Below are 21,895 nucleotides of genomic sequence, written 5' to 3'. Positions count from 1 at the left end.
CTTTCTTGCCACAGCTGGTCCCTCTCCATGTCCTTTTGATCCCATCCCCTCCTATTACCTCTAAGCACTCTGTCTCGGGCCTTCTTCACTAGTATCTTAGCGATCTCGTCAGCTCTCATGGGGTCAGTTATCTCTGTTCCAAGATCTCTGTACCCAGTCCTGATCTTTGCTAAGTTCTGTAATCCCACGTCACCGATTGCCTGTTGGACATCTTAAACAGTTTGTCCTGTAGATATCTCAAATTCAACATGTTCAGAACTGAATTCGTTCCCTTTATCCCCAAACCTTCCCTTTTCCCCCACTTTCCAGCTACCCTCCTCCCACTCAGCCAGGCTCAAACCCTCTGTGCCATCTTCATCTGTTACTGCCCACTCTCATTCTACATCCCAGTGTGTTTTCACAGACACCCTTCTTTTTTTTTTGAGGGGGGAAGGCAGGGCATTTGGGGTTAAGTGACTTGCCCAAGGTCACACAGCTAGGAAGTGTGTCAAGTGTCTGAGGCTAGATTTGAAATCAGGTCCTTCTGATTCCAGGGCTGGTGCACTACTCACTGCACCACCTAGCTGCCCCCACAGACACCCTTCTAATCCAGGCTCTCACCCCTTCTCACCTGAGCTACTGTAATAAGCTAACCAAGTTCCCTTCCTCAGGGTTCTCTGCACTCTACGCCATCTCGTCATCTGCCAGTTTTTCTTAAAGCACAGGCATTCTCTTGAGAATTAAATACAAAATCTTCTCTTTGACATTCAGAGAACTCCCCTGCCTGGCTCCTTCCATTCTTGCCTTTCCTTCACGTATTCCACAGCCCAGCTCTACTCATCTGTTTTCTGTTTCTTGGCCATGATGCACCATCTCCTGACTTCATGCCAGAAATGCTCTCCTCCCTCACCTTTGCCTCCTGGCTTCAAGCCTCAGCTCATCCTGCCTTCTGCAGGACTTCCCTGTCCCAGGGGTCTAGATGGGTGACAGACAGAGCATTAGCATGGACTTCCAAGGAGGGGGAGGGTGCTTCAAGATGGCAATAGAGGCTCCTTAAGTACCTGTTGGGAGCCCAGAGCCTCCTGACCTGACCCCTCCTCCAGGCCACAGGTGTAAGAGGTAAAGACTCAGAAGGGGAGAGACTGAAGGTGAAGGGCTATGGTGGGAGAGCCCCAAGGGGAGAGATGACAATTTGGGCAGAAGTAGCAGGGGACAGGAGCTTCTGCAGGGGGAATAGTCTCAATTTAGGGATGAGAGAAACAATATAGGAGTCTGGGGGTGAGGAAGGGACAGAATTTACTTCTTGAGTGCTTACTGTGGATCAGGCACTGTGCTAATTAGTGGGAATACAAATAGAAGCAAAAACAGGCTCCTCCATTCTAATGGGGGAAGACAGCACTGAAGACAGGAGCTGAAACAGAACCAGATAAATGCTAGGTATGGTAGGTTAAATTGACACAGGAGTTCTAATTAGTATCCTGGTATGAAGGTTTCATGGGGTTTGCCAGGATACAGGAGGAGGGTTGATGACAGCAGCATCCAAGAAAGACGTGAAAGAGTGAAGGAAGCCCTGAGCATCTCGTTTCTGTGGCTTCCAGCAGTACAGTGCCTGTGATGCTCCCATCAGTGTTTGATTATTCATACCAAAAGAGAAGAACTTCTTCCATTTATAGTTTTGTTTTGTTTTTTCACGAGATGGTAGATATTACTACAGTGAATTCATAGGGCTCTCGTATTTTTATGGAAATGGCAGGTAATACTTTATAGTGGAGATGATGTTGAAATTCCCCATATTTTGAATGAAGCTTGTTTCAGTTTTAAGCTTTATTAGGTACAACTTCTAATTCTTTTTCCCTTATTCTTTTAGGTGTCCTTGCTGGCCATGACAACCGTGTCAGCTGTTTAGGTGTTACTGATGATGGCATGGCTGTAGCAACAGGATCTTGGGACAGTTTTCTTAGAATCTGGAATTAACTGAGTTGTAATATGTTTTACGTTCTCCGCTGAGATCTGGAGAGATCAATGCTGCAGCCTGTAGCTGTGAAATAACATTTCTACCTTGTATTTGCAGGTGAAGTTTGGTTTTTTTTTTTCTATTCACTATTACACACACACACACACACACACACTCTCTCTCTCTCTCTCTCTCTCTCTCTCTCTCTCTCTCTCTCTCTCTCTCATTCTCTGTCTCTGTCTCTCACAAAAAGGCTTTCTGTAAACTAGAATAAAGTGAAGGGGGGGTTGGGGGGAGACCAGTGTATAAAATCATGGTGACAGGAAAGTAAATACAGACCCAGTTTTATTTTGGGAAATTTGGTTAGCTTGATCTGAGGAATTTCTGCTTGTGCTCAAAGTCTGCTAATTCTATATTTTCCTGGTATGGAACAGAATGCACACACTATTGCAGTCTCTCCTGTAACATTCGTGTCTGTAAAATATGTTTGCGTTTTTTTTTTTTAAAAAAGAACTACATTTATAGCTTTGCATCTTTCTGAAATGTCTTATTTCTGAGTTTTTTGGAGGATGAATCAAATGATAGCTTTGAAGAAGCTAGGGTCTTTGTGAACTTGCTTTATGTGGGAATGATGCCATGTCTTCTGATGTGTGGTTGTGCCTATGTGTGGGCACTACAGAAGGATGACTTCCTTTTATCTGTAAAATGGGCCCCAGTGATTCCATTCTATTACCTAGAGCCTTACTTCTTAGCCCCTTCCTCTTAAACCTTGAGGATAATATTTTTCCCTTTGTGGTTTCTGGTGCATCCTTTAACCCCAGAATTAACTAAGTGCCCACATTCATTTGGGACAGATGAACTATGTAGAATCCTGGAAGAAGTGCGCCCACACTTGCCAAATAGCCATTTTGTTTTCTAGGACTACACAAGAAATTTTAGAATTGACTGTTCAAAGACTAGGTAGTAGACAAATGGCCAACATTCTTTGCACATTCTTCAAGGCATTCAGTAATACAATGACACTATGAGTGACGTGTCCCACTGTGAACTTAACCAATTGAATTTCATTACACTGAGTTTTTAGGATATTTGGAAAATTTTTCAGGTTGGATTTTTTTTTTTTGGTTCTTTGCCTCAGAGATTAAGAATGAGTTGTTTTTCCTGTAAACCTGAGGATATTTCCCAGTATTTCACCTGAGTATATAGGCCTGTTTTATGTATAGTTAATGTAGTTAAGATAGCACTGTGTTTTGAATGAAGAGCATTATCCCTTGTCTGTAGGTCAGTAACCTTATTTAAAACCTTAAGTCAACCATGTTTCTACGAATTTTATGACCTCTTAATTTAAAATTTAGCTTGGTGAAAATGGCTTGTGCCTTCACATTTTAGTAGATACCAGTGGTCTGTTAAATTGAAACATGAATCACTTATTTTGTCTAATTATTCCCTCTAGTGCCAAGTGTACATTTCTTAAGCTATTTTGCTAATGAAAGTTTGCATCTAAGCCAAGGGACCTTAATAAGGGAACCAATCTCAACAGAGTTTTAAGTATGCTCATGCAATGGCTAAATTTCCTTACCAGAGTTATTTTTACTAGCATTGGTTGTGCCACAAAAGTGGACTATAAAAATCAGTAGTCTTTCAGAAAAATGTGCTTTCCATCTTGGGTTCCCCTTAGAGTCATTTAATTGGTGACATTGCAGTAAGTGTGGGGAAATATCCTGTTGAGTCATTTTTGTGAACATGAGCCCAAGATTCTATAAATGTTCTAGACCACAGATTATTGCTGAAACCAACATGAAATTGTGATTACTTGTCACTCCTAATGTCAGCAGTTCCAAACTGTGCCTGTAAGTCTGTCTTGTTTACAAATAAAGTGTGCCAACCACAACGAATTCAGTATCAGTTCTATATCATGTGCTAGAAAGAACACACGTAAGGCCAATTAGGGAGGTATAGGACCAAAATTATTCTATACTGTAGATTATAAGAACTCCTACATTTTCATTTTTGTGTGTGATGACTTTTATGTGCTGTACTAATAATGGAATGTCTATGAGTATCTTCATAAAGAGCAGCTCTTTGAGGTCGGGCAGAATGTGGATTTTAAAGATGCATACAGTAACTCTGAAAAAACAAATTGTCATTTGGTTCAATATCATGAAAAATGGCTAAAAAGCATTTCTCCTGACAAGGGAAAAGATCGTAACAAAAGAATGAGAAGTGCTCGCCAGCAGTTTGGAGCTGCATGCCAATGGCCATAATTGTCTTTGGCACTTGGACAAGCCACAAGTGTTATAAAGTCACCAACAATTTTTTTAAGTGTTCACTTTAATATTGAAACAATTTGAGTAGACCAGCTTGAAATTGATGATCTGAGTTATTAACAAGTATGAAAAGTTTATGCATATTATTGATGTCAAAAAGTCATCTTTGTGCTGTGTTGAGTGACTGCCAGTTGTGTCTGAGGCTGTGTTTCAGTAAATCTAAAATACGTAGGCTGTCGGTTCCTTTGTTTCTAAGCACCGAATGGCATAGCTTGCCAGGTGCTAAATTTATCTGCAAATTGGGAGTCTAGCATGGTTGCCCATCACTGATTTCTGTTATTCTGTTAGTATTTATAAAATCAGCAAGAAGGTATACACACAGGAAATCTACTGTTGTAGATCTTGAAATTTGTCAAAATCGAAACAATGCCACTCAAGTTCCACTTATATTTGTATCAAAAATAGTAGCAATTTGGGATGCCTGTTAGTAGAAATAACAATTTTCCCCTAATCCTAAAATTTATTCAGCTGTTTCTTACTGTACCTTTTCAGTGATTGACATTTGAGCATAGTGCACTTTATAATACTTATGGCATAATGAGGTTCCTAAAACTCCTTTAAAGAAGTTGCCTTTATTTCTTCATCTCCAAGAGATTTCACTGAAGCTGTTTAGCAAATGGCTCAGATGACCTGGCCTGGTAATTTGTGTCATGTGAAGATAAATTTGTCTACAGAGATTCAGAACTGTTGGGTTATGACAAGCAGCCTGCAACATCTGCTGCCTCCAGGAAGAGCTGCTCCATCCATGGTGACAGGAGGAATCTAAGATCGTGTCATTTTCCTTATTGGTAGTCATGGAATATTGTGCGCCACAGTAATACAAAATAAACTTGATTTGCTTCTTTGTGATGTTTGAAGGGAACCCTTTCTGCTTTTTGATGTGTGCCTCATGGTTTAAATAAGAAATTTCAACTATGGTTTGTAGGCTCAGAATTCATTTCTACATGAATTGGAACAAAATGGATTGAGTCATCCCCTAAATGGGACTAAAACAGTGAAGTTGTAAGCCTGATTTTGATGACTTATGAAGGGCTTCTTTCTAGAATTTTCCTGACAGATGTTTTAGAAGACTGAGTGTAAGCATGAATGGTACAAGAGTAATATCTTAAACTTCTGTTTCTGACATCCCATTAAGATAGTCATGGAGTTAGCAAAGCCTTCTCAAGTTTGGATTAGCAATGCTGTATGAACTTAGCAGATCCTACGATACATTATAACCTTTAAAATTCAAAAATGTACCACCACTTGTCCCATTGTGACATGTTTTATGTTTATAAGAGCATGAAAAACATCCCATTATTTTTCTCCCTTTGTTCAAAGGACAGTCAATGCCACTAGATTTTAGTGCTATACTTTAAAATACTGGTTAGAATAGGTATGAATTAGTAAAAAACAAATGCATTACCTGCTGGGTTCTATAGCAGGATGACTGATTTTAAGACCGCATTTCATGTATAAATTAAGCAAGCATGGGCTGGTGGTCCACCTTGTATTCAGTAATCTGGCATGCATGCTGGTAAAATTTCTTCCTACACTTTGGAGGCACCACGGGCCTTTTTATCCAGTTGCTGGTTATGTAAAATACATGCAGAATGTTAATGCAGTGTTGTAATGGTAAAAATGTGTAAAGTGTTACTAATTGATATAACTGATAACAGATTAAATGTGCCTGACAAAATCTTGTACCATACACAGTATGTTAGGTTTTTGACTAATATGGACTTCAGTGGAATAGTCTTTAGATATTTCAAGCCTTTGTTTTACTTACACAATGGTGCTCTATTCTGTGTTTTTTCTCCTTTCAAAGAGGCATTCGAACACTTGTACTACATATTACATCCAAAGGAGTCCAAATGTAATTGGTTTTTAAAAACTTTTGTTTTGCAGTCACTGTATACTAGTCAAATTTTCCAATATATTTCTTCTCATCTTACTTAGAATATTTGTTTTACACACTCTGCGCTGACTTGTACCAGTAAGTCAGTAACTACTACAAAAGATGAATTGATTCCACACTGCCTTTGGAGTGTGTCTGTATCCAGATAAAGTCTTAACAGCTTTAATTTAAGCTAATAAAAACCAGGGACTTGTGCCGTGCATTCTCCAATAGTGCTTTTGCATCAATGACTTCCCTGTGAAATGGTCACTTGCTATGAACTTCTCTGTTTATAGCTTTTTCCAATGGATTTGACCTTTGTATTTGTACAGTGGCTCAGTGAAACATGTTGCCATGAGTTGATATTGTAACCAATAAACAAGTGCTTTTAACCAGACTCTTTGTAGCAGAGATGTTTTTACCCCCACAGCTTCCTATAGCCAGTCAATAGTAGTTGATAATGGTCCTGCTTGATAGGACGATAATGTTCTGCTTTCATCTTAAGTGTACACTCTAGCATCTAAAGGGCAGAAACACGGGCAGTCTTAGGAGCTAACATTTCCCAGCAGTGAATTAAGTTGAATATTTGAAGTATTTTTGTATTGTAGCTTATTCTTATGCTACAGCATTCCAGGCAAGTTATTTGCAGTTTTTAGAAAAGTCAGTACCACATGAGTATCACCAAGTACATTTAACTTCCCAATAGATGGGACACCCAGATTCCTTCCAGGCAAAGAAAGGAAGTGAAGGTTTTCAGGAGATCCTTTCACAGTAAAGAAGTTAAACATAATTAGTGATGTTTAGACTTGTTTTAAATATACCCCACCTCCCCTAAATTAGCATCTGCTTCAGTCAAAATTCATGGTACCTCTTATTTCCCTGAAGGCTCAACTGCAATCTATTCAATTAATTACTGCTCAGTAAGTCTTGAGTATTCCCAATCAGACTTAGAGGTCAGTTATGCCATATACCAGTCCTTTTATCCAAGAGTACTCTTCAAAATTAAGCCACACTAAGTGGCAAGAGGTCAGAGACCTTGCCAAGATCACTATGGGGGAAGAAGCAAAACCACACAAGACAAGGTGAATGCTGTCTCTTCAAGACGGAAGGTATTCCCAAGAGACTTGTACCTCTCACAAATTTGGTGCCAATATAAATGTTTTCTGTATCATCAGGCAAACAATGGGTATAGCTTTTATTTTTCCCTTGGAAGTTTGAACAGCTATAAAATAACTATGTTTGTAAAAAGTTTAGGATTATACAAAGTTTATAAATCATCTTGCAAACACACATAGAAAATAAACATCAAGTATCTTGCAAAAGTCCGAACCACATTAGTACTAAAATCACATAATTTCTGTGCAAGTCATAGGCTTGGGTGGGGGCGCTTTAGGAGGGGGGAGAGGGACAAGGGGGTTGGTTTTGGTTTCTTAAGCCATCTTTCCTTTATTTCCAATATGCATATAACAGATAGCCAATCAATCAGGTGGCAATTCTTTATTTCAAAATACTGAAGGAAATTGGTGACTACTGATCAGACTGATGCAACCAAGCCACTGCATTGTCCACATGCATACAGGGAGCTGGCTCCTACTGGAGACCAGCTTGTGGCCTAAGACGACCCAGTGTGGCCACTTTTCCCATTCTTCAGTTGGGCCCTGTGAGAGTTATCAGCAGTCTGTACAACTTAGTAATTTTTCATTCAATTCTGGACCTGAATATTTTATCCTGTTAAATGTTTAATTTGCATAAAAATATATAAATAATTTGAAAGGCTTTTAATGGCCAAAAACAATGCTATTTATTTTTTAAAAATACAGGCACACCTGCCCAGAGAAGGTCTAATAATAAATAGCATTCAGAAGCCTTAAAGGCACAAAAAGGGAAGCAGTGAATGAATAACCCCCCAGAATTCCTATTTACAGTAAAATGTTCTCAACAGAAAACTGCTTGGGCAGCCCAGGGAAAGAGCTCAGCTCTGGTACCTAAAATAAGAGAGTCTGAAATTCTGTTCTTTCCCCAGTAAAATGTCAAACCTGGCCAATACATTTTCCCCCAAGAGCAACAGAATTTTCTTCATTCCTATATTAACTGTCAACCCCGTTTTGGATATAAAAGCAAACAGGGTGATTTACCATATACTCAAGCACATGAAAAGCTTGGTAAGATGAAACACAAACCACTCCAACTTATGTCCGAGATGGCACACCCACATGGGGTCAAAAGAAAAGGACATTGAGCAACCCTACTTAGCCAACGTTCCACATGAAACCCAAGTCCATACAGGCAAGCACTCCCTTCTTGTTTTTGTACATGAAAGTATTCCTGTAGAGATCCCTGACACACTGGATTCTAACTGCTCTATATGGCTGAGCCATTTTTATCAATCTGACATTTCCAATTTCATTTCAGGTGTTTCATAGATAGTGTTCCTTTCCCAAGGTAGGTAATAAATAGCCTACTACCCACAAATCCTGTTTTAAGTGAATGACAATTTGATGACAAGGCCTGTGATGTGACCAGGTGGTTGTAATGGGCAACAATGAAAAATTTATGAATGTGTTAACAAAAATGATTTGTAATTTGCAAAAATAATAACACTAAGAAATCCTCCTCTTCTTGGCTAATAGATAAATGAGTATTTAAAAAAATAAAAAGATTGGTTATTCTCAATAAGAGGATACTGACAAAGATATTCTGGAAAAAATGGGGCTGCAATGGCCTTTCTGATTCCTGGATGCCAGGAAGCAAGGTTTTTCAGAATAAAAAAAAAAACCCTTTCTAGGAGCTCAGGAGCCCATTCCCCAGCCACAGGTCTCACAATTAGTTGTACTTCCTTTCACAAATTCATTATTTCTTTACACCCCCTCCCCCCATTACAACTAAGGATACAAACATACCATGTAACCATTGTTAAGAAATGCAAAAACCTTGAGATAGTTCGCTGCCAGAATCTAAACCCGGATTTGCAATTTTCAACAAGCATAGTCAATATAATTCATATTTAGTCATTTTTCATGTAAATCAACATGAGTCAAAGTCCTGCTTCTCCTCTGGTGCCACCAGAGCCATCCACTGAGATTCTTCTATTTGCTTGGATGGAGAAACTGCCTTGTAAAATTCTCCAGGTCATTTTCAAGTCGAATTGCTTTATTTCTGTTTTTAAAAGTACACAAAAGGTTACCAAAATAGCATATGGATTCATGAAAATGCATTCCATCCAATAATTTAGAAAAAAAAAATTCTGCTATTACTAGAGTTCTTGCCACTTAGAAGAGATTCAACAGTTAGCAAACCCTTTCAGAGTACTTCATTATACTGCCATATATGTAGCTGGCTGCTCTGCAGGTAGCTAAAATACAAAGTCTTAATCAAATTAAACAATTGGCAAAATACATTTCTGGCTACTTATCACTGCCATCAGAATGAAGTATGCCAAGTTTTCAAAGTCTTGAAGACAAGGCTAATTCAGTGTGTAACCAATAACAATTCTAATTGCGGGATTTCTCCAATGGTTTCAAAGAGATAAATATGATTTTTTTGACATTCAAGTAATAGAATCACAGCTCTACCTTTCACCATCATACAAAATCCAAGTTCATTTCTGCCTATTTGGAAAATCATTTATGTAAAAATACACAACCCCAATCAGAAAACAAATGTACACAACTGTAACAATTTTCCTTATAAACAATATCCTCAAGTGTACTCTAAATGTACATGTGGGCATATCCAGTGCACGCAAACAGCCGGATTATAAAGCCAGTGAAGGCTTCACTCAGCATTCAACTGCAATGTGACATTTTAATCCTGCCACAATCCTAAGAAATAGCTCATCTTTAATAGTTCTGGAAATGCTTCCTACTTCTACTAGTTTTATCATCCTGGTCAAGGGCCCAGAACCTAAGGAGAAGCCCACAAAAGTGACCTTGCCACTTTGAGTGAAAAAACTCATTTAAACTGCTTTTAACTGCCTAGGCAAAATAGTGAGTTAAAAAAATACTTTCTAAGTATTGAGAATGTCACTAATAGCTTTTTTCCTACTGATAAAATAGCTTATCTCACCCCAACTCCAACAGCAGCACAAAAAATTAAACATTGTACCACCAACTAGCTAGTGAATGTCAGCATAACCCTCCTAACTGAAACAACTGATAGGCCTTCAGCATTAAAGTTGATCATAAAAATTGTTGCATTTTGTTATGAAACACTTTTTCCTATGACTCATACCTTAAAAGTTTTGAATTATTTTGTATTTTCTCCAACTGGTCTATTTCTTTGGACAGCCTAGAAATTTCTTCTTCCAGCTGTTTCTGGGTAACATCAACTTGCTGACACAGACGAGCAAAAGTCGTGGCCATTTCCCTTTTTAAGAAAGAAAGATGAGAAAGAAAACTACTTTAGGTCAGCCTGCTTTAGTTAGGGGATAGCACCAAGATGAGATTTAAAATTGTTTATATTAAAGACAGCCAATCATGGGAAAACTAGGAGATAAAACCGCACAGCTAAAGAAGTTGAGTCAGGCCTTGAATCCACCAGCCAAACATACCCCCTCGGCTTATTTTTATGTTGCTTATAGATACCTGCAGCAATGTTGTCTTAAAAACCAATATTCTTAAATGCCACGAGATGGAGCAGCACTCCTCTACAAAGAAAGTTTAAAAATAAATGCAGCTTTGCAGAACAAACAACTTGGATTGTTCACCAGAAACATGAAGAACAGAATCCTAGAAGCACCCAGGTTAACACAAGACAGGCATACTGGCCAGAGGAAAGGGCGCTCATTGCCCCTTCGGTCATGACACCAACGAACTAGTTCCTATGTCTCTGCTCTGACCCTGACTAGCTCTTTGGGGAAGGAAATTCACTGGATTCACAGGGTCCTCACCCATAAAATGGAGATGGCAACACATGCCTCACAGGGCTGTGGGGCCTTAAAAGTATTATCAGAGCGTGAATTACTTCTCCCCCATTCCCACTCAAAAGCCACTGTTGTTTTGTCAGACCAGACAAGTTTTGGCTCCCCAGGCACGAGCCCTGGTTGTGAGGGTGTTTAAGGCTTGCTAAGTTGTAAGTACTGATATCCAGAGACAAGCAGCCTTTTGAGCACCCTTTACTACAGCCCCCCACCCCACCCCACTCCACTCCACTCCACTCCACCCCCACACCTAGGGGCCCTGGGGCGGGAGAGAAGAATCCTGAATCCACTCACTCCTACATGGACTCAATCAATAAATATTTAGTAAGTTCCTGCTACATGGCAGGCACTCTGCTAGGTGCTAGGAATACAAAAAGAGACCCAAATTTTAGATAAAATGGATGATGAGGAATATTCATCCATCAACAATAAAATGTGAAGCCAGGAGCTGTGACCCTCTTCTCTACCAATGAACAATGCTGCAGAAAGCTGCTTCTGTAATCAAAGCACAAACCAGAAAACCCTAACCAGCGGCACTTTCAGCCTTCACTGGTTTCAACTGATCAGAGGCTTCCTAAGCCTCTTGCTCACAGACACTATGAAAGGGACAACAGTGAGATCCAGGCAACATGATTTAGGAAAATCTGAAGAGAGAAAGCCTATTTACACCTAGGAGTAGTTCAGGTTATGCACCACGGAAGAAGTGGTGGCACCAGACCTAAGCCTTGCAAAAGGGCAGAGAGCGCGTGTTTCAAAGTTGCGGCCCTGGATTCAAATCCCGGTTGTCTGCTCTCTGTGACCTTGGACATGTCACTCAATTTGAGTCAGAGTTTCCTCATCTGTGAAATGCAGCGACAGCACGGGACCTGGGTTTCTTCGGAGTCCAGACCCCGTCACCCCAGGACGTTCACTAGAACACATTTTGTGACTTACTGCTGTACTTGATGGCTGCAGTTAGCACTCGTGAAGCTAACGATCATCTGCAGTTTTTCAGTTGCATAGTTTACAAACTGCTGCTTGAAGGCTTTCTCCTTCGCTCTAGTGGTCCAAGTCAGCCGTTCATAAAGATACAAAGCTCCGTACATACTTAGGGAAACCGTTATAAGTTTCCATCCCACTGTTTTCCAAATCTGCAAGAGAAACAATTATCCATTACCGTCAAAAGAGTTTGGAGCAAACAAACAGAAACAGAAAGACTACATGGGACCATTTTAATTGTATGGTTATTGTTGCAAATTCCAAGGTTTTTTTTTTTTAAATCAATTAAAAATAAAACAACTAGGGAGTCTACAGGTGAAATCCAAGCTTGGGACTAACTTGGAGGAAGAGCCAAGGTTGACTTCTCGTCTGGCTTACACCCAACCTGTCAACTAACTGCTAAATTCAGAGGACTACAGATATTTCACTAGTACCCTTTCTCCTTTGTAGGTCTCACCTATACCCAACTCCAGAATCCGTGAGGACTTGTGTAGTGGCAAAGAGAAATAGACTTTTTCCTTATGACTTCAAAATTAAAGAATTGCACATGTTGTCATTTCTAGAGAAGGACTGAGACACCTCTGAGTTCGATGTTCCAACGAGCTCCCTGGCCTTCCTGGAAGGCAAATCACCTGCCACTGTTTTCTGAGCCTTGGGTTTGTTAATCTGTAAAATGAGCCTACTAGATGAGCCCTTTCCAGCTACAAATCCAGCCTCAATCGATCACGTTGATGGGCACTCTAGGGATGACTTCCCAGGAGGCACAGGAGATACTAAAGAATGAAATTCTGAAGAAGCAAAGGGAAGCAATTCCAACAAAAAAGAAAAATGGCATTTGTGTGAAGAGATCAATGTGGATGCACAGGGAACTCACCAAACAACTCAAAAACACATAAAGAAGATGACAGGGAGGCCAGGCAACAGAGTACATCAGTCAAGAATACTAAAGCATGGAATGAGCTGAGACTGGAGAAGGAAGCTACAGATAATGAAGGCAACCTTAGCTTGGATGGGATAATGATAAACAACAAGGAGAAGGTCCTATGGCACAGTTCTGGTTTTAAATGACCTTTGCAAAAGCTAACATTATTTATATAGTGCTTACTATGAAAAGTAGGTGCTATTATGATTCTCATTTTACAGTTGAGGAAACCGAGGCAAACAGCGGTTAAATATTTGCCCAGGGTCACAGAACTAGTAAGTGTCTGAACAGAACTAAAATGATATAACAGGCGGATAACATCAAGAGAAGTAAGAGCACCTAGTTGCCCTTGATAAATTCAAGTCACCTTCAAAAAAACAGGAGCATTAAGGCACTACTGGTAGAGTTGGGAACCATGTCCCCAAATTCATTAAACTGTGCATTATCACTTGACCCAGCAATACCACTGCTAGGCCTATACACCAAACAGATTGAGAGAAAGAACCCATGTGTACAAAACATTCATAGCAGCTCTTTTTGTAGTAGCAAAAAAACGTGGAAACTAAGGAGGTGCCTATCACCTGGGGAATGGCCAAGCAAATGACGGTATATGTATGTAATGGAATACTATTGACATAGGAAATGATGAATGGGACAGTTTCAGACAAACGCAGGAAGACCTGTATGAACTGACAAAGTGAAATGAGCAGAACCAAGAGAACAATTAATACAGAAACATAACACATTACAAAACAAACATCTCAGGAAGCTATAAGAACTCTTAACAGTGCCATGAGCAACCATGATTCCAGAGGGCCAATGAGGATGAAGTGAGCAACCCCTTACAGAGAGGGGATGGACCCAGGATGGTAGAGAATAAGACTTTTTTAATATAGCCAATGTGAAAATTTGTTTTTCCGTGTCTACAAAAAGGGAGAGAGGTGGTGAGATGGAGAGGAAACCAATTTTAATTGAAAAAAATAAAATTTTTATTTAGTCACCTAGCCCACATGAACAACATCATTGGTTTCTGAAAGAACTTAAAGATGTCACTGCTAAGCATTACCAGTAATATTTTTAAGATCATTTTAGAGAAGTAACAAAATACTTGAGAAGTACAAATGCCCTAATTAAAAAAGAATCGTGGCTTTAGAAGCTATCAAATTCAATATCCTCCTTTTACAAATGAAGAAACTGAGATTGAGTGACTTGCCCATGGGCACACAGCTCCTACGTGTCTAATCACCGAGCTTCCAGGTCAGTAAGAACAGCTTCAATTCCTGGGAATCATTAATGAGATGATTGGCAAACATATAAAAGGGGAAACAGACTATAAAAAACCAGCATGATATCATCAAGACCAGGTCATGCCAGACTAACCTCATTCCCTTTTTTGACAGGACTACTAAATGAGTAGATGAGAAGGCTGAGGATAGCACTTACCTAGATTTTAGCAAAGGTTCTGATAAGGTAACTCAAATGATTCTTTTCTTTTTTAATATAGGGTTTTTAAAGTGTTTTATCTGCCTTATCTCATTTGATTCACCTAAGTAAGATAAGTGAATGCAAACATCCCATTTTACAGGACAGAGCATTGAGGCCAAGAGGTTAAATAATTTCTTTAGAGCCCTACAACTGCTGTGTCTGTGGTAGGATGGAAAACAAAATCTTGCTGACTCAGTCCTGCACCATTTATTTTTTCCTGACATTCACTTTTTTACTTCTAGTTCCATATTCTCTCTCTCCCCCTACCCCTTTCCCCACTCATTGAGAAGGCAAGAAATACTATACTCATTCTACATAAAAAGTCATTTCCATACTAGCCATGTTGCAAGAAAAATAAGCAACGTAGAAAATATGCCCTTCACTTTACACTCTGAGTCCATCAGTTCTCCTTCTGGATAGATAGCATTGTTCATCATGACTTCTTGTAAAATGCTATAGATTACTACTGATTTGATAACTCACACATTCTTACAGAGAACATGGAGAGATATGGATTCCGAATGAACCGGATGACTAGTCTTGAAGGATATTTATTAATGTTCAATGTCAGTGTGGCAGAAAGTCTCTAGTGGAGCAGCCCAGGAATCTACACTTAGCCCTGGGATATTTAATAACATTTTTTATCAATGAATTTGACAAAATCATAGAAGGCATGGTCATCAAATATACAAATGATATAAAGCCCTCAGGGACAGTTAACATACTGTCATGACAGCATCAAATTCCAAAGGAGTATTGGGCTTAATCTTAAGAAGATAAAAATCAACAGGGATAAATACTTGGGTACAAAAACAAATGAACTTTTCCAGATGGGCAAGGCATGGCTAGGGAGCACATTGTTCTGAAAAACACTGGGTGTGGAAAGGAAAGAAGAGGGTTAATGGGTTCCAAATTCAAAGAGTCAGCACTGTGATACGGCAACTCAATGACACAGAACACAAAGCTTACAAGAATAAGGTACTGGCAGGCCCAGTGGACTCTGCCTTCCTCAGACTCATCTCAAGTACTGGGTTTAGTTTAAAGTTTTAAGGAATTTAAGAAGGATCATTAACAAGCTGAAGAATGTTCAAGGAGGGACACCAGGATAGTGAAAGTCTAGATTCCATATTATATAAAAGATCAATTGAAAGAATTGAAAATGTTTATTCTTGAGAGGAATGGGGGATTAGGGGGAAGGAGGTGAGTGAGATGACAATGATGAGGCCAACGAGAGGTTGAAGAGCCATCAAAGAGAAGGGAAGAGGCCTGTTCTGCTTGGCCCTAGTGGGCAGTAGCAGCAGTGAGTGGAAGAGACCGGAAAAAGCTTCCTAAAGACAAGAGCGTCCCCAAGGGGAAGGAGCTGCATCCTGGGGGGGCTCCCCCCGGCACGGAGGTCTTCCTCCAAGCCAAGACCTTGTTAGATATGTCAGAGATGCCTTTCACATACTGGGGGGACTTCTGGTCACCGAAGTCCCTCCCAACTCTCAAATGCTGTGGTCTGTGATAAAGAAGAACCTTCACAAGTATGTTGGGATGCATTCAACGTTCCCATATGCTAGAGATAAATCACAGACAAGCTTCTAAATTTCACTCTCTCTCAAACAAAATGAAATTCAAAAGTAAATTCATTTTTTCTGTCTGAAAATCTGACAGGCTAACTGTCCAAGGGCTGCAAATCTCTGGGGAATATTACTTCAACAGACCTGTGGGCTTTGGAGCTACAAAAACAAAATTATCCAATGTATTTGATTTTAAAAGCAAATTTCAAGCAAAATGTTCCAAAAATTCATTACTTTTCATACTGTTAACCATACAATTTAGAAACAAGTTCTTTAATAATGAAGACTATCTGATACAGTGTACATCTTTCATAAAGATATTTCTATTTATGGTAAGGCTTACAGAATGTTATCACAATTTCATATTTTTAAGCTACAAACTTACAAATATTATTGCTGGGCCTGGAATTAAGGATATCCCTTCTCCTTGTTCTATAAGGCACTACTATCAAAATGTTAGCTGTAGTTAAAAGACAGAATACTGTTACTTGCCACTCCTCCAACGACAATGATGCCCATAGAAGTCCTTGATGTTAAAGAAGCTAAGCCTGTTACTAGGGTCACCATCAGTTCTTCCTGAGACACAAGATCTGGCGTTGCAGAATTAGGAGGAGCAGAGGGAGTAGAAGCAATAGATCGAGGCACCTGGCAATGTGAGGGAAAAAAAAAAAACAGAAAATGGTTACTGCATTTACAAAACTCTCATTAAATAACTGCTTCTGGTTCATCTCTGCTGGTTCTCTCAAGGCAGCATGGCTGGGCAGAGAACTCATCTTGATCTCTAAGCCCTGCAGTTCTCTAAAAGCTGCTCAATTTTAAAAGGAAAAAACCTGTCCCCTTCATGAGGTCGTGAAGTTCTTCTAAGGAAAATGAAAAGGGCAGCACTGACAACAGTGCTAAAATAAAGGGCCACCCATGCCCCCAGTCCATCCCGCCTTCACAAAGCCAACCATGAAGAGCTTGAGAAATGAGCCCTACTTCACATGCTAGAATAGTCAGTCTAACTCCAAACTTTCAGTATCAACAATTACAATCCTGTATTTCAGCTTCATTAAGAGTTAAAGAATACTTCTCTTGAAGACAACAGAAGTGTTTGCAACTGGGAGAGCCAGCCATGCAGCTCCCCTCCAGACTGCTCCTCTTGCCTGCAGATATGGAAAGGTGGCATGGAAAGAAAGTAATGAGGAGTAGGAAGGGATCATCTCACAGGAGACATTGCCGTCCTGGTGGTTCAAGATATCAATGGTTGCCTTATATTCTGTGGCCTTGCTATGTGCTATCTCTCTGCAAGAAAAAGTGTCCAAACAGGAGCACGCCTTCTTCATCTTTCCTCAACATCCTACAAGTCTGTGGCCACAAAGGCACAAGTTGCTTAAGATGTCAGGTAAATAAAATATCAAGTGCCAAGGATGAGGTCGGTGCCCACAGTCACACTACTCCCATTCTGCAAGTCAAGGCCCCATCCTCCCCAAAATGCGTACCAGAGATTACAATTCAGACCTTAAATCTTCGGAGACAGAGAACCATCAGAGCTTAAGAAGGATCGAGTTTTCAGATTTACAACTGTTGTAGAAACAAAGTCTAGGGCCTATTTTCTCTTAAAGACAGCTGACGACCAGACATTGTTTGGCAATCAAATTGTGTAGCCAGACTGAAAGCAACTGGTCCATATGCTAAAGGCATGACAAAAAATCAGTGTGCAAGCTCTGATTTTTTAGTTTCTCACAGAATTTTAACAAGTTTAACCTTACCTGTAGGATGGGCTCTGAAAATCCTAAGAGAACCCTCTGGGCATTTGTAGGCCCCAAGAACCGGCTAACCAGGGATGACCACCCCAAGGAAAAACGAAATACAATATCTTCTTGAAAGTCAGAACACAACTTGTGACAGTTCAGGTCATAGCTGAGATCAAATTTCTTACAAGGGATTAATACGTGGAGCTTATTCTGTATACCAGCAGGAAGCAATGGCTTCAAATTTTCTAGAAAGCAGAAAAAAAAACACACCTTTCAAATATGAGCAGGTTGTTATGTACTTTTTAAAATTTCTCCAAAAAGTATACAGTAAGATTATATTTGTACTTAGTAGTACGTGAGAAAGCAAAAAAACTACCATCGTGTATAAACTCTCAGCAACTAGAGTTCATAGTTAAACTTAACAGAATACTCAAGGACAAGCACAAAATTTTTATCAAGTAACAAAATAACCCCTACAAGTTTAAAAACAAAAAACTCCAGCTCAGGACACCAAAAGTATTACCAATCATTTCCTGCTGCGATTGGTGCATTGAGGCATTGACTTCAGTGGAACAGCGATCAGCCAAATTTCTTCCCATACCATCTTCTATGTGCTTGTTTAGTTCCTGTTGTTACATTTATATATTATTATTTTTCATAACCAATTAAATCCCAGGTCTGGTATAAAACATTTTTTAATAACGTGCATCTCTTAAGACTGTAAAATAAAAGCTAATACATTTTTTTACTTAGATTAAAAATTGTTTCAAGTTTCTCCCTGGTGTCATAACTCAAGCTTGTTTCAGAGGTTCCTAACACACACACATGCATGCCTCTAAAATGATTTATGCACGCTGCCAAGATGTAAGACCACTACCATCTTCTTCAAAGGGGAAAATGTCTCCTTGCTTTAACTTCAATTAAATTAAGCAAACATTATGCACCGATGTATATGGCACTGAGTATAACTGAATGTGCTGACAGCCCTAAAACTACAAATATATTAAAAGGAATAAAATCCCAAATAATGTTTAAGCCAAGTTAGATATCATATAGAACAATCGACTCCATCCCACTGACCAGGGCAATGACAATTACAGTTGTGAGCCTACTGGGTGGACTCTTTTTATGTCCTTTCTAACTACTAACTTGGCAAGTAGCTTCTACATTTGACACACAGAAATAAAGACAAGAGTAAATAGAGGATACGTAGAAGCTAAATACAAAGTTGGCCTTTCCTAAGAGGTACCACACCATACAGCAAAGATTACATCCCAATAATATAAAATAATACAAAGAAATATCACTCCAAAGAACTGTGTGGCCATTAAACTTACAGTTTTGTACACTTTGAGCACACTTGGAGAAGGATGGAAGTCGGAACAAAACTCATCAACCAAAAGGGAAAGACGACAAATTTCATCTGTCATAGCACATGAAACCTGAAAGCATTAGAATGAGTCATTCAACTCAGAAACATCTTAAACGACACAGAAAACCTCCACCACCAAAATGAGACCCTCAAAACTATTCTTAAACATACCTTGTTCTCTACCTCTGCAGTAACCTCTTTGATTTTTTTCTTAACTTCTTGTGTTAAAAGGTTCATCTGGTTTCTAATAAAGTCCAATCTGTCAGTCTGGTCCTCCCTCTCCTCCAAGGAATAAATCCTAAGGTAGCATTAAGGGATAATAATACACATTTAAGGCATAGACAAAGGAACAAAAGCAACTAAGCTAACCTAAATTTGCTCTGAAAAATGTATTCAATGGTTTAAGGCATTAAAAAAACTAACAGCTAACAATTTATGTTAGAAAGAGGTTAGATTATGTTAGAAATATGGAATGATTAAAATAAACGTAACTCAGTCATTGCTAACAAGCTAAGCTCCACAGATGCTAGTGGCCTCGAGGCCAAAGGTTTCCCAACTGTGTGCTAGGGCCACCCTCCTTTCTGATCTTCCATAATGCCAGGAACCAAGGGGGCACTCCAGTGTTGAGTGAATCAGCTGATTTCTGGCACAAACCATATTTTGTTTTCAAAGAAGCACTTGGGAAATCCACAAAGGGTAGCAATCTAAGTTATTGATCTAGGCCAAACAATAATTCTTATTTTTACCAAGTTGTTACAATAAAGCTCAAATTTCCGTGGTTTAATAATTCTATGGCACTATAAAATGACCTGAGAAAAATCAAAGAGTTTATACCTAAGAAAAATGATCCCCTTCCCTGAAATGGGCCTCCACTCCTAATAAAGTGACTGTCCTATTAGCAGACCTGATTTCCTTCATGTCTTTCTCTCATATTTTACTATATTAGATTATATTCTGGCTATTGAAAATATATTTTCTGCCTTGTAAAAATTAGGCATCTCGATGACAATCGATTTTGTGTGCTCAAAACTTACATTTGAGTCATGATTCCTTTGTAGTCTATATGAACATGATCATCCATAAAAGGGCACAAGGAGATTACTTAGCAAATCAAAGACAGTTTTGGAATGACATATTTGGACATATTTTGTTACATTTAACTATGGAAATTTAAGTGGTTACCAAAAACTACCATTTTTTCATTGGAATAAAGTAAATTCATACCTTTTTTCTGCGGCTGCCACGTTTATTGCATCCATTATGTTTTTCACAGTATCTATTATCTGTTTAGCTCTGATAGTGTGCTGTTCAAACTTTGTTTTCACTGCTGACTGCGAGATACACTCCTGCGAGGGGCCCAAGCCACAACACATTACTGTAATTCCATCCCAACATGTTCAGGAATTTAAAACACAAAAACTTGCTGTTATCAAATGAACCCCTCCCCTGCAAAATAAATAAATGAAAGTGCCAAGCATCTGTAAACTCAAAACTTCAAAAGATTTTGAACAGCAAGCCTATATATGTGTATCTTTTCACAGTAATGTGCAATGTCAACTGCATAACATAAAGATTACAAAAAGAAAGTAAGTAAATACGGACACATAATGGGCTAAGAATTTCAACATAAAGAAGCATGATAATTTCCACTGGATGAATTTCTTGTCACTATGAACCTATTTAATCTCTTTAACCTGATTTGGTCCAATTTTATGCAGGAAGCATAAACTCTTTTCTAAAGAGGGAAGGAGGGGGGCTTCTTTCCCTTTAATTCTGTTCACAATTCTACCCCTTAAAAACTTTAGCTGCAATATACTGTGTGAGAAAATGGCTGGAATCACAGATTCAAACTAAACGAAAATTTTGAAGTCTTTCACAAAATTCTACTCACTTTCAAAATCATGAATATAGGTATGCCTGGTTTTAGATAGCTACAGTGTCATCACAGGACTCCAATATGATTTACTCTCCTAAATAAGGCCAAAATCAGTTGGTTTCATTTTACCTTTAATTCAGTGTAGAGGTTAATATTAATAACATTCATATTCAAACAGCTAAAATTTGATTGTTCTCAAAACAATGCAAGAAACATTGCATTGGGCCAAATGGTCTGACATGAAGGTATGTTTTGCAGAAGAACACTGTTGCCCTCTGTGACACTGACTTGGAACAAATGCCTTAGTTTCATGAACATAACTTCTTCAATGTCAATTTTCAGCCTGTACCACTTCCTGAGAAGCTAAAATGAGCTCCCTAAGTTGAGTACTGGGGAGATGAGGACTGAAAAGGACTGGGCCTGACATTCGGCCTACCAATGGAGGCTGGCATCTTTTATCCAACTAAAAAAAAAAAAGCCAAGGCTTCAGTCTCAGAGAACTGTCTAGGACAGCTCAAGTTTAGTGACTTGCCCAGGGTCACTCACATAGCCAATATATGTCAGAGGCAGGATCTGAAAGGTCTTCTGGGTTTTGAGGCCGGGTCTCTTTTTGTCTACCAAGAGACGTTATCTCTGACTGGGTAAAAATGGTGTCTTTCATTTCTTTGTCTTAAAGCCCTTTCTTTCAACAGTGCTTGCTGAATTGGTTTCACACTTCAAGAGATACCCACTAGACCTGATGTCACAATGTGGTGAATAACTCTATGGCTATACTAGTCCCTCTTTGTTATTTTTAAAACTTTGACCATATTCTCTTAACTTTTGTCTTTTCTTAAACTGAATATTCCGAAATCTCTTTAGTTTGCCCTCCCTCCATATCCATCTGTCTTGTCTTGAGGTATACAGCAAAAAC

General features: G+C 39.2%; 2 protein-coding genes across 3 annotated transcripts in view; one reads left to right on the top strand and one right to left on the bottom strand.

Moving 5' to 3' along the window:
• GNB4 (G protein subunit beta 4) overlaps nucleotides 1-6,533 on the top strand; it is a 56,084-nt gene extending 49,551 nt beyond the window's left edge. The window contains exon 10 of the mRNA XM_036754471.1: nucleotides 1,847-6,533. Coding sequence (XP_036610366.1) covers nucleotides 1,847-1,953 — 107 coding nt within the window. The 3' untranslated portion in view covers nucleotides 1,954-6,533. The remainder of the gene's footprint in view (nucleotides 1-1,846) is intronic.
• Nucleotides 6,534-7,306: 773 nt separating this feature from the next.
• The window catches only part of MFN1 (mitofusin 1), a 38,996-nt gene continuing 24,407 nt past the window's right edge, over nucleotides 7,307-21,895 (bottom strand). For both annotated transcript variants that reach the window (XM_036754470.1, XM_036754469.1), the window contains exons 10-18: nucleotides 20,331-20,452; nucleotides 19,278-19,404; nucleotides 19,072-19,176; nucleotides 18,258-18,360; nucleotides 17,750-17,979; nucleotides 16,491-16,643; nucleotides 11,988-12,184; nucleotides 10,367-10,501; nucleotides 7,307-9,292 (exon numbers count right to left, since the gene is read on the bottom strand). In XM_036754470.1, the coding sequence (XP_036610365.1) occupies nucleotides 9,223-9,292; nucleotides 10,367-10,501; nucleotides 11,988-12,184; nucleotides 16,491-16,643; nucleotides 17,750-17,979; nucleotides 18,258-18,360; nucleotides 19,072-19,176; nucleotides 19,278-19,404; nucleotides 20,331-20,452 (1,242 nt within the window). In that variant the 3' untranslated portion in view covers nucleotides 7,307-9,222. The remainder of the gene's footprint in view (nucleotides 9,293-10,366; nucleotides 10,502-11,987; nucleotides 12,185-16,490; nucleotides 16,644-17,749; nucleotides 17,980-18,257; nucleotides 18,361-19,071; nucleotides 19,177-19,277; nucleotides 19,405-20,330; nucleotides 20,453-21,895) is intronic.

Source organism: Trichosurus vulpecula, chromosome 4, assembly GCF_011100635.1.
Source record: "Trichosurus vulpecula isolate mTriVul1 chromosome 4, mTriVul1.pri, whole genome shotgun sequence".
Taxonomy (NCBI): Eukaryota; Metazoa; Chordata; class Mammalia; order Diprotodontia; family Phalangeridae; genus Trichosurus; species Trichosurus vulpecula.
Note: the sequence above shows the minus strand (reverse complement) of the source record. Positions and strands in the feature narration are given on the sequence as shown.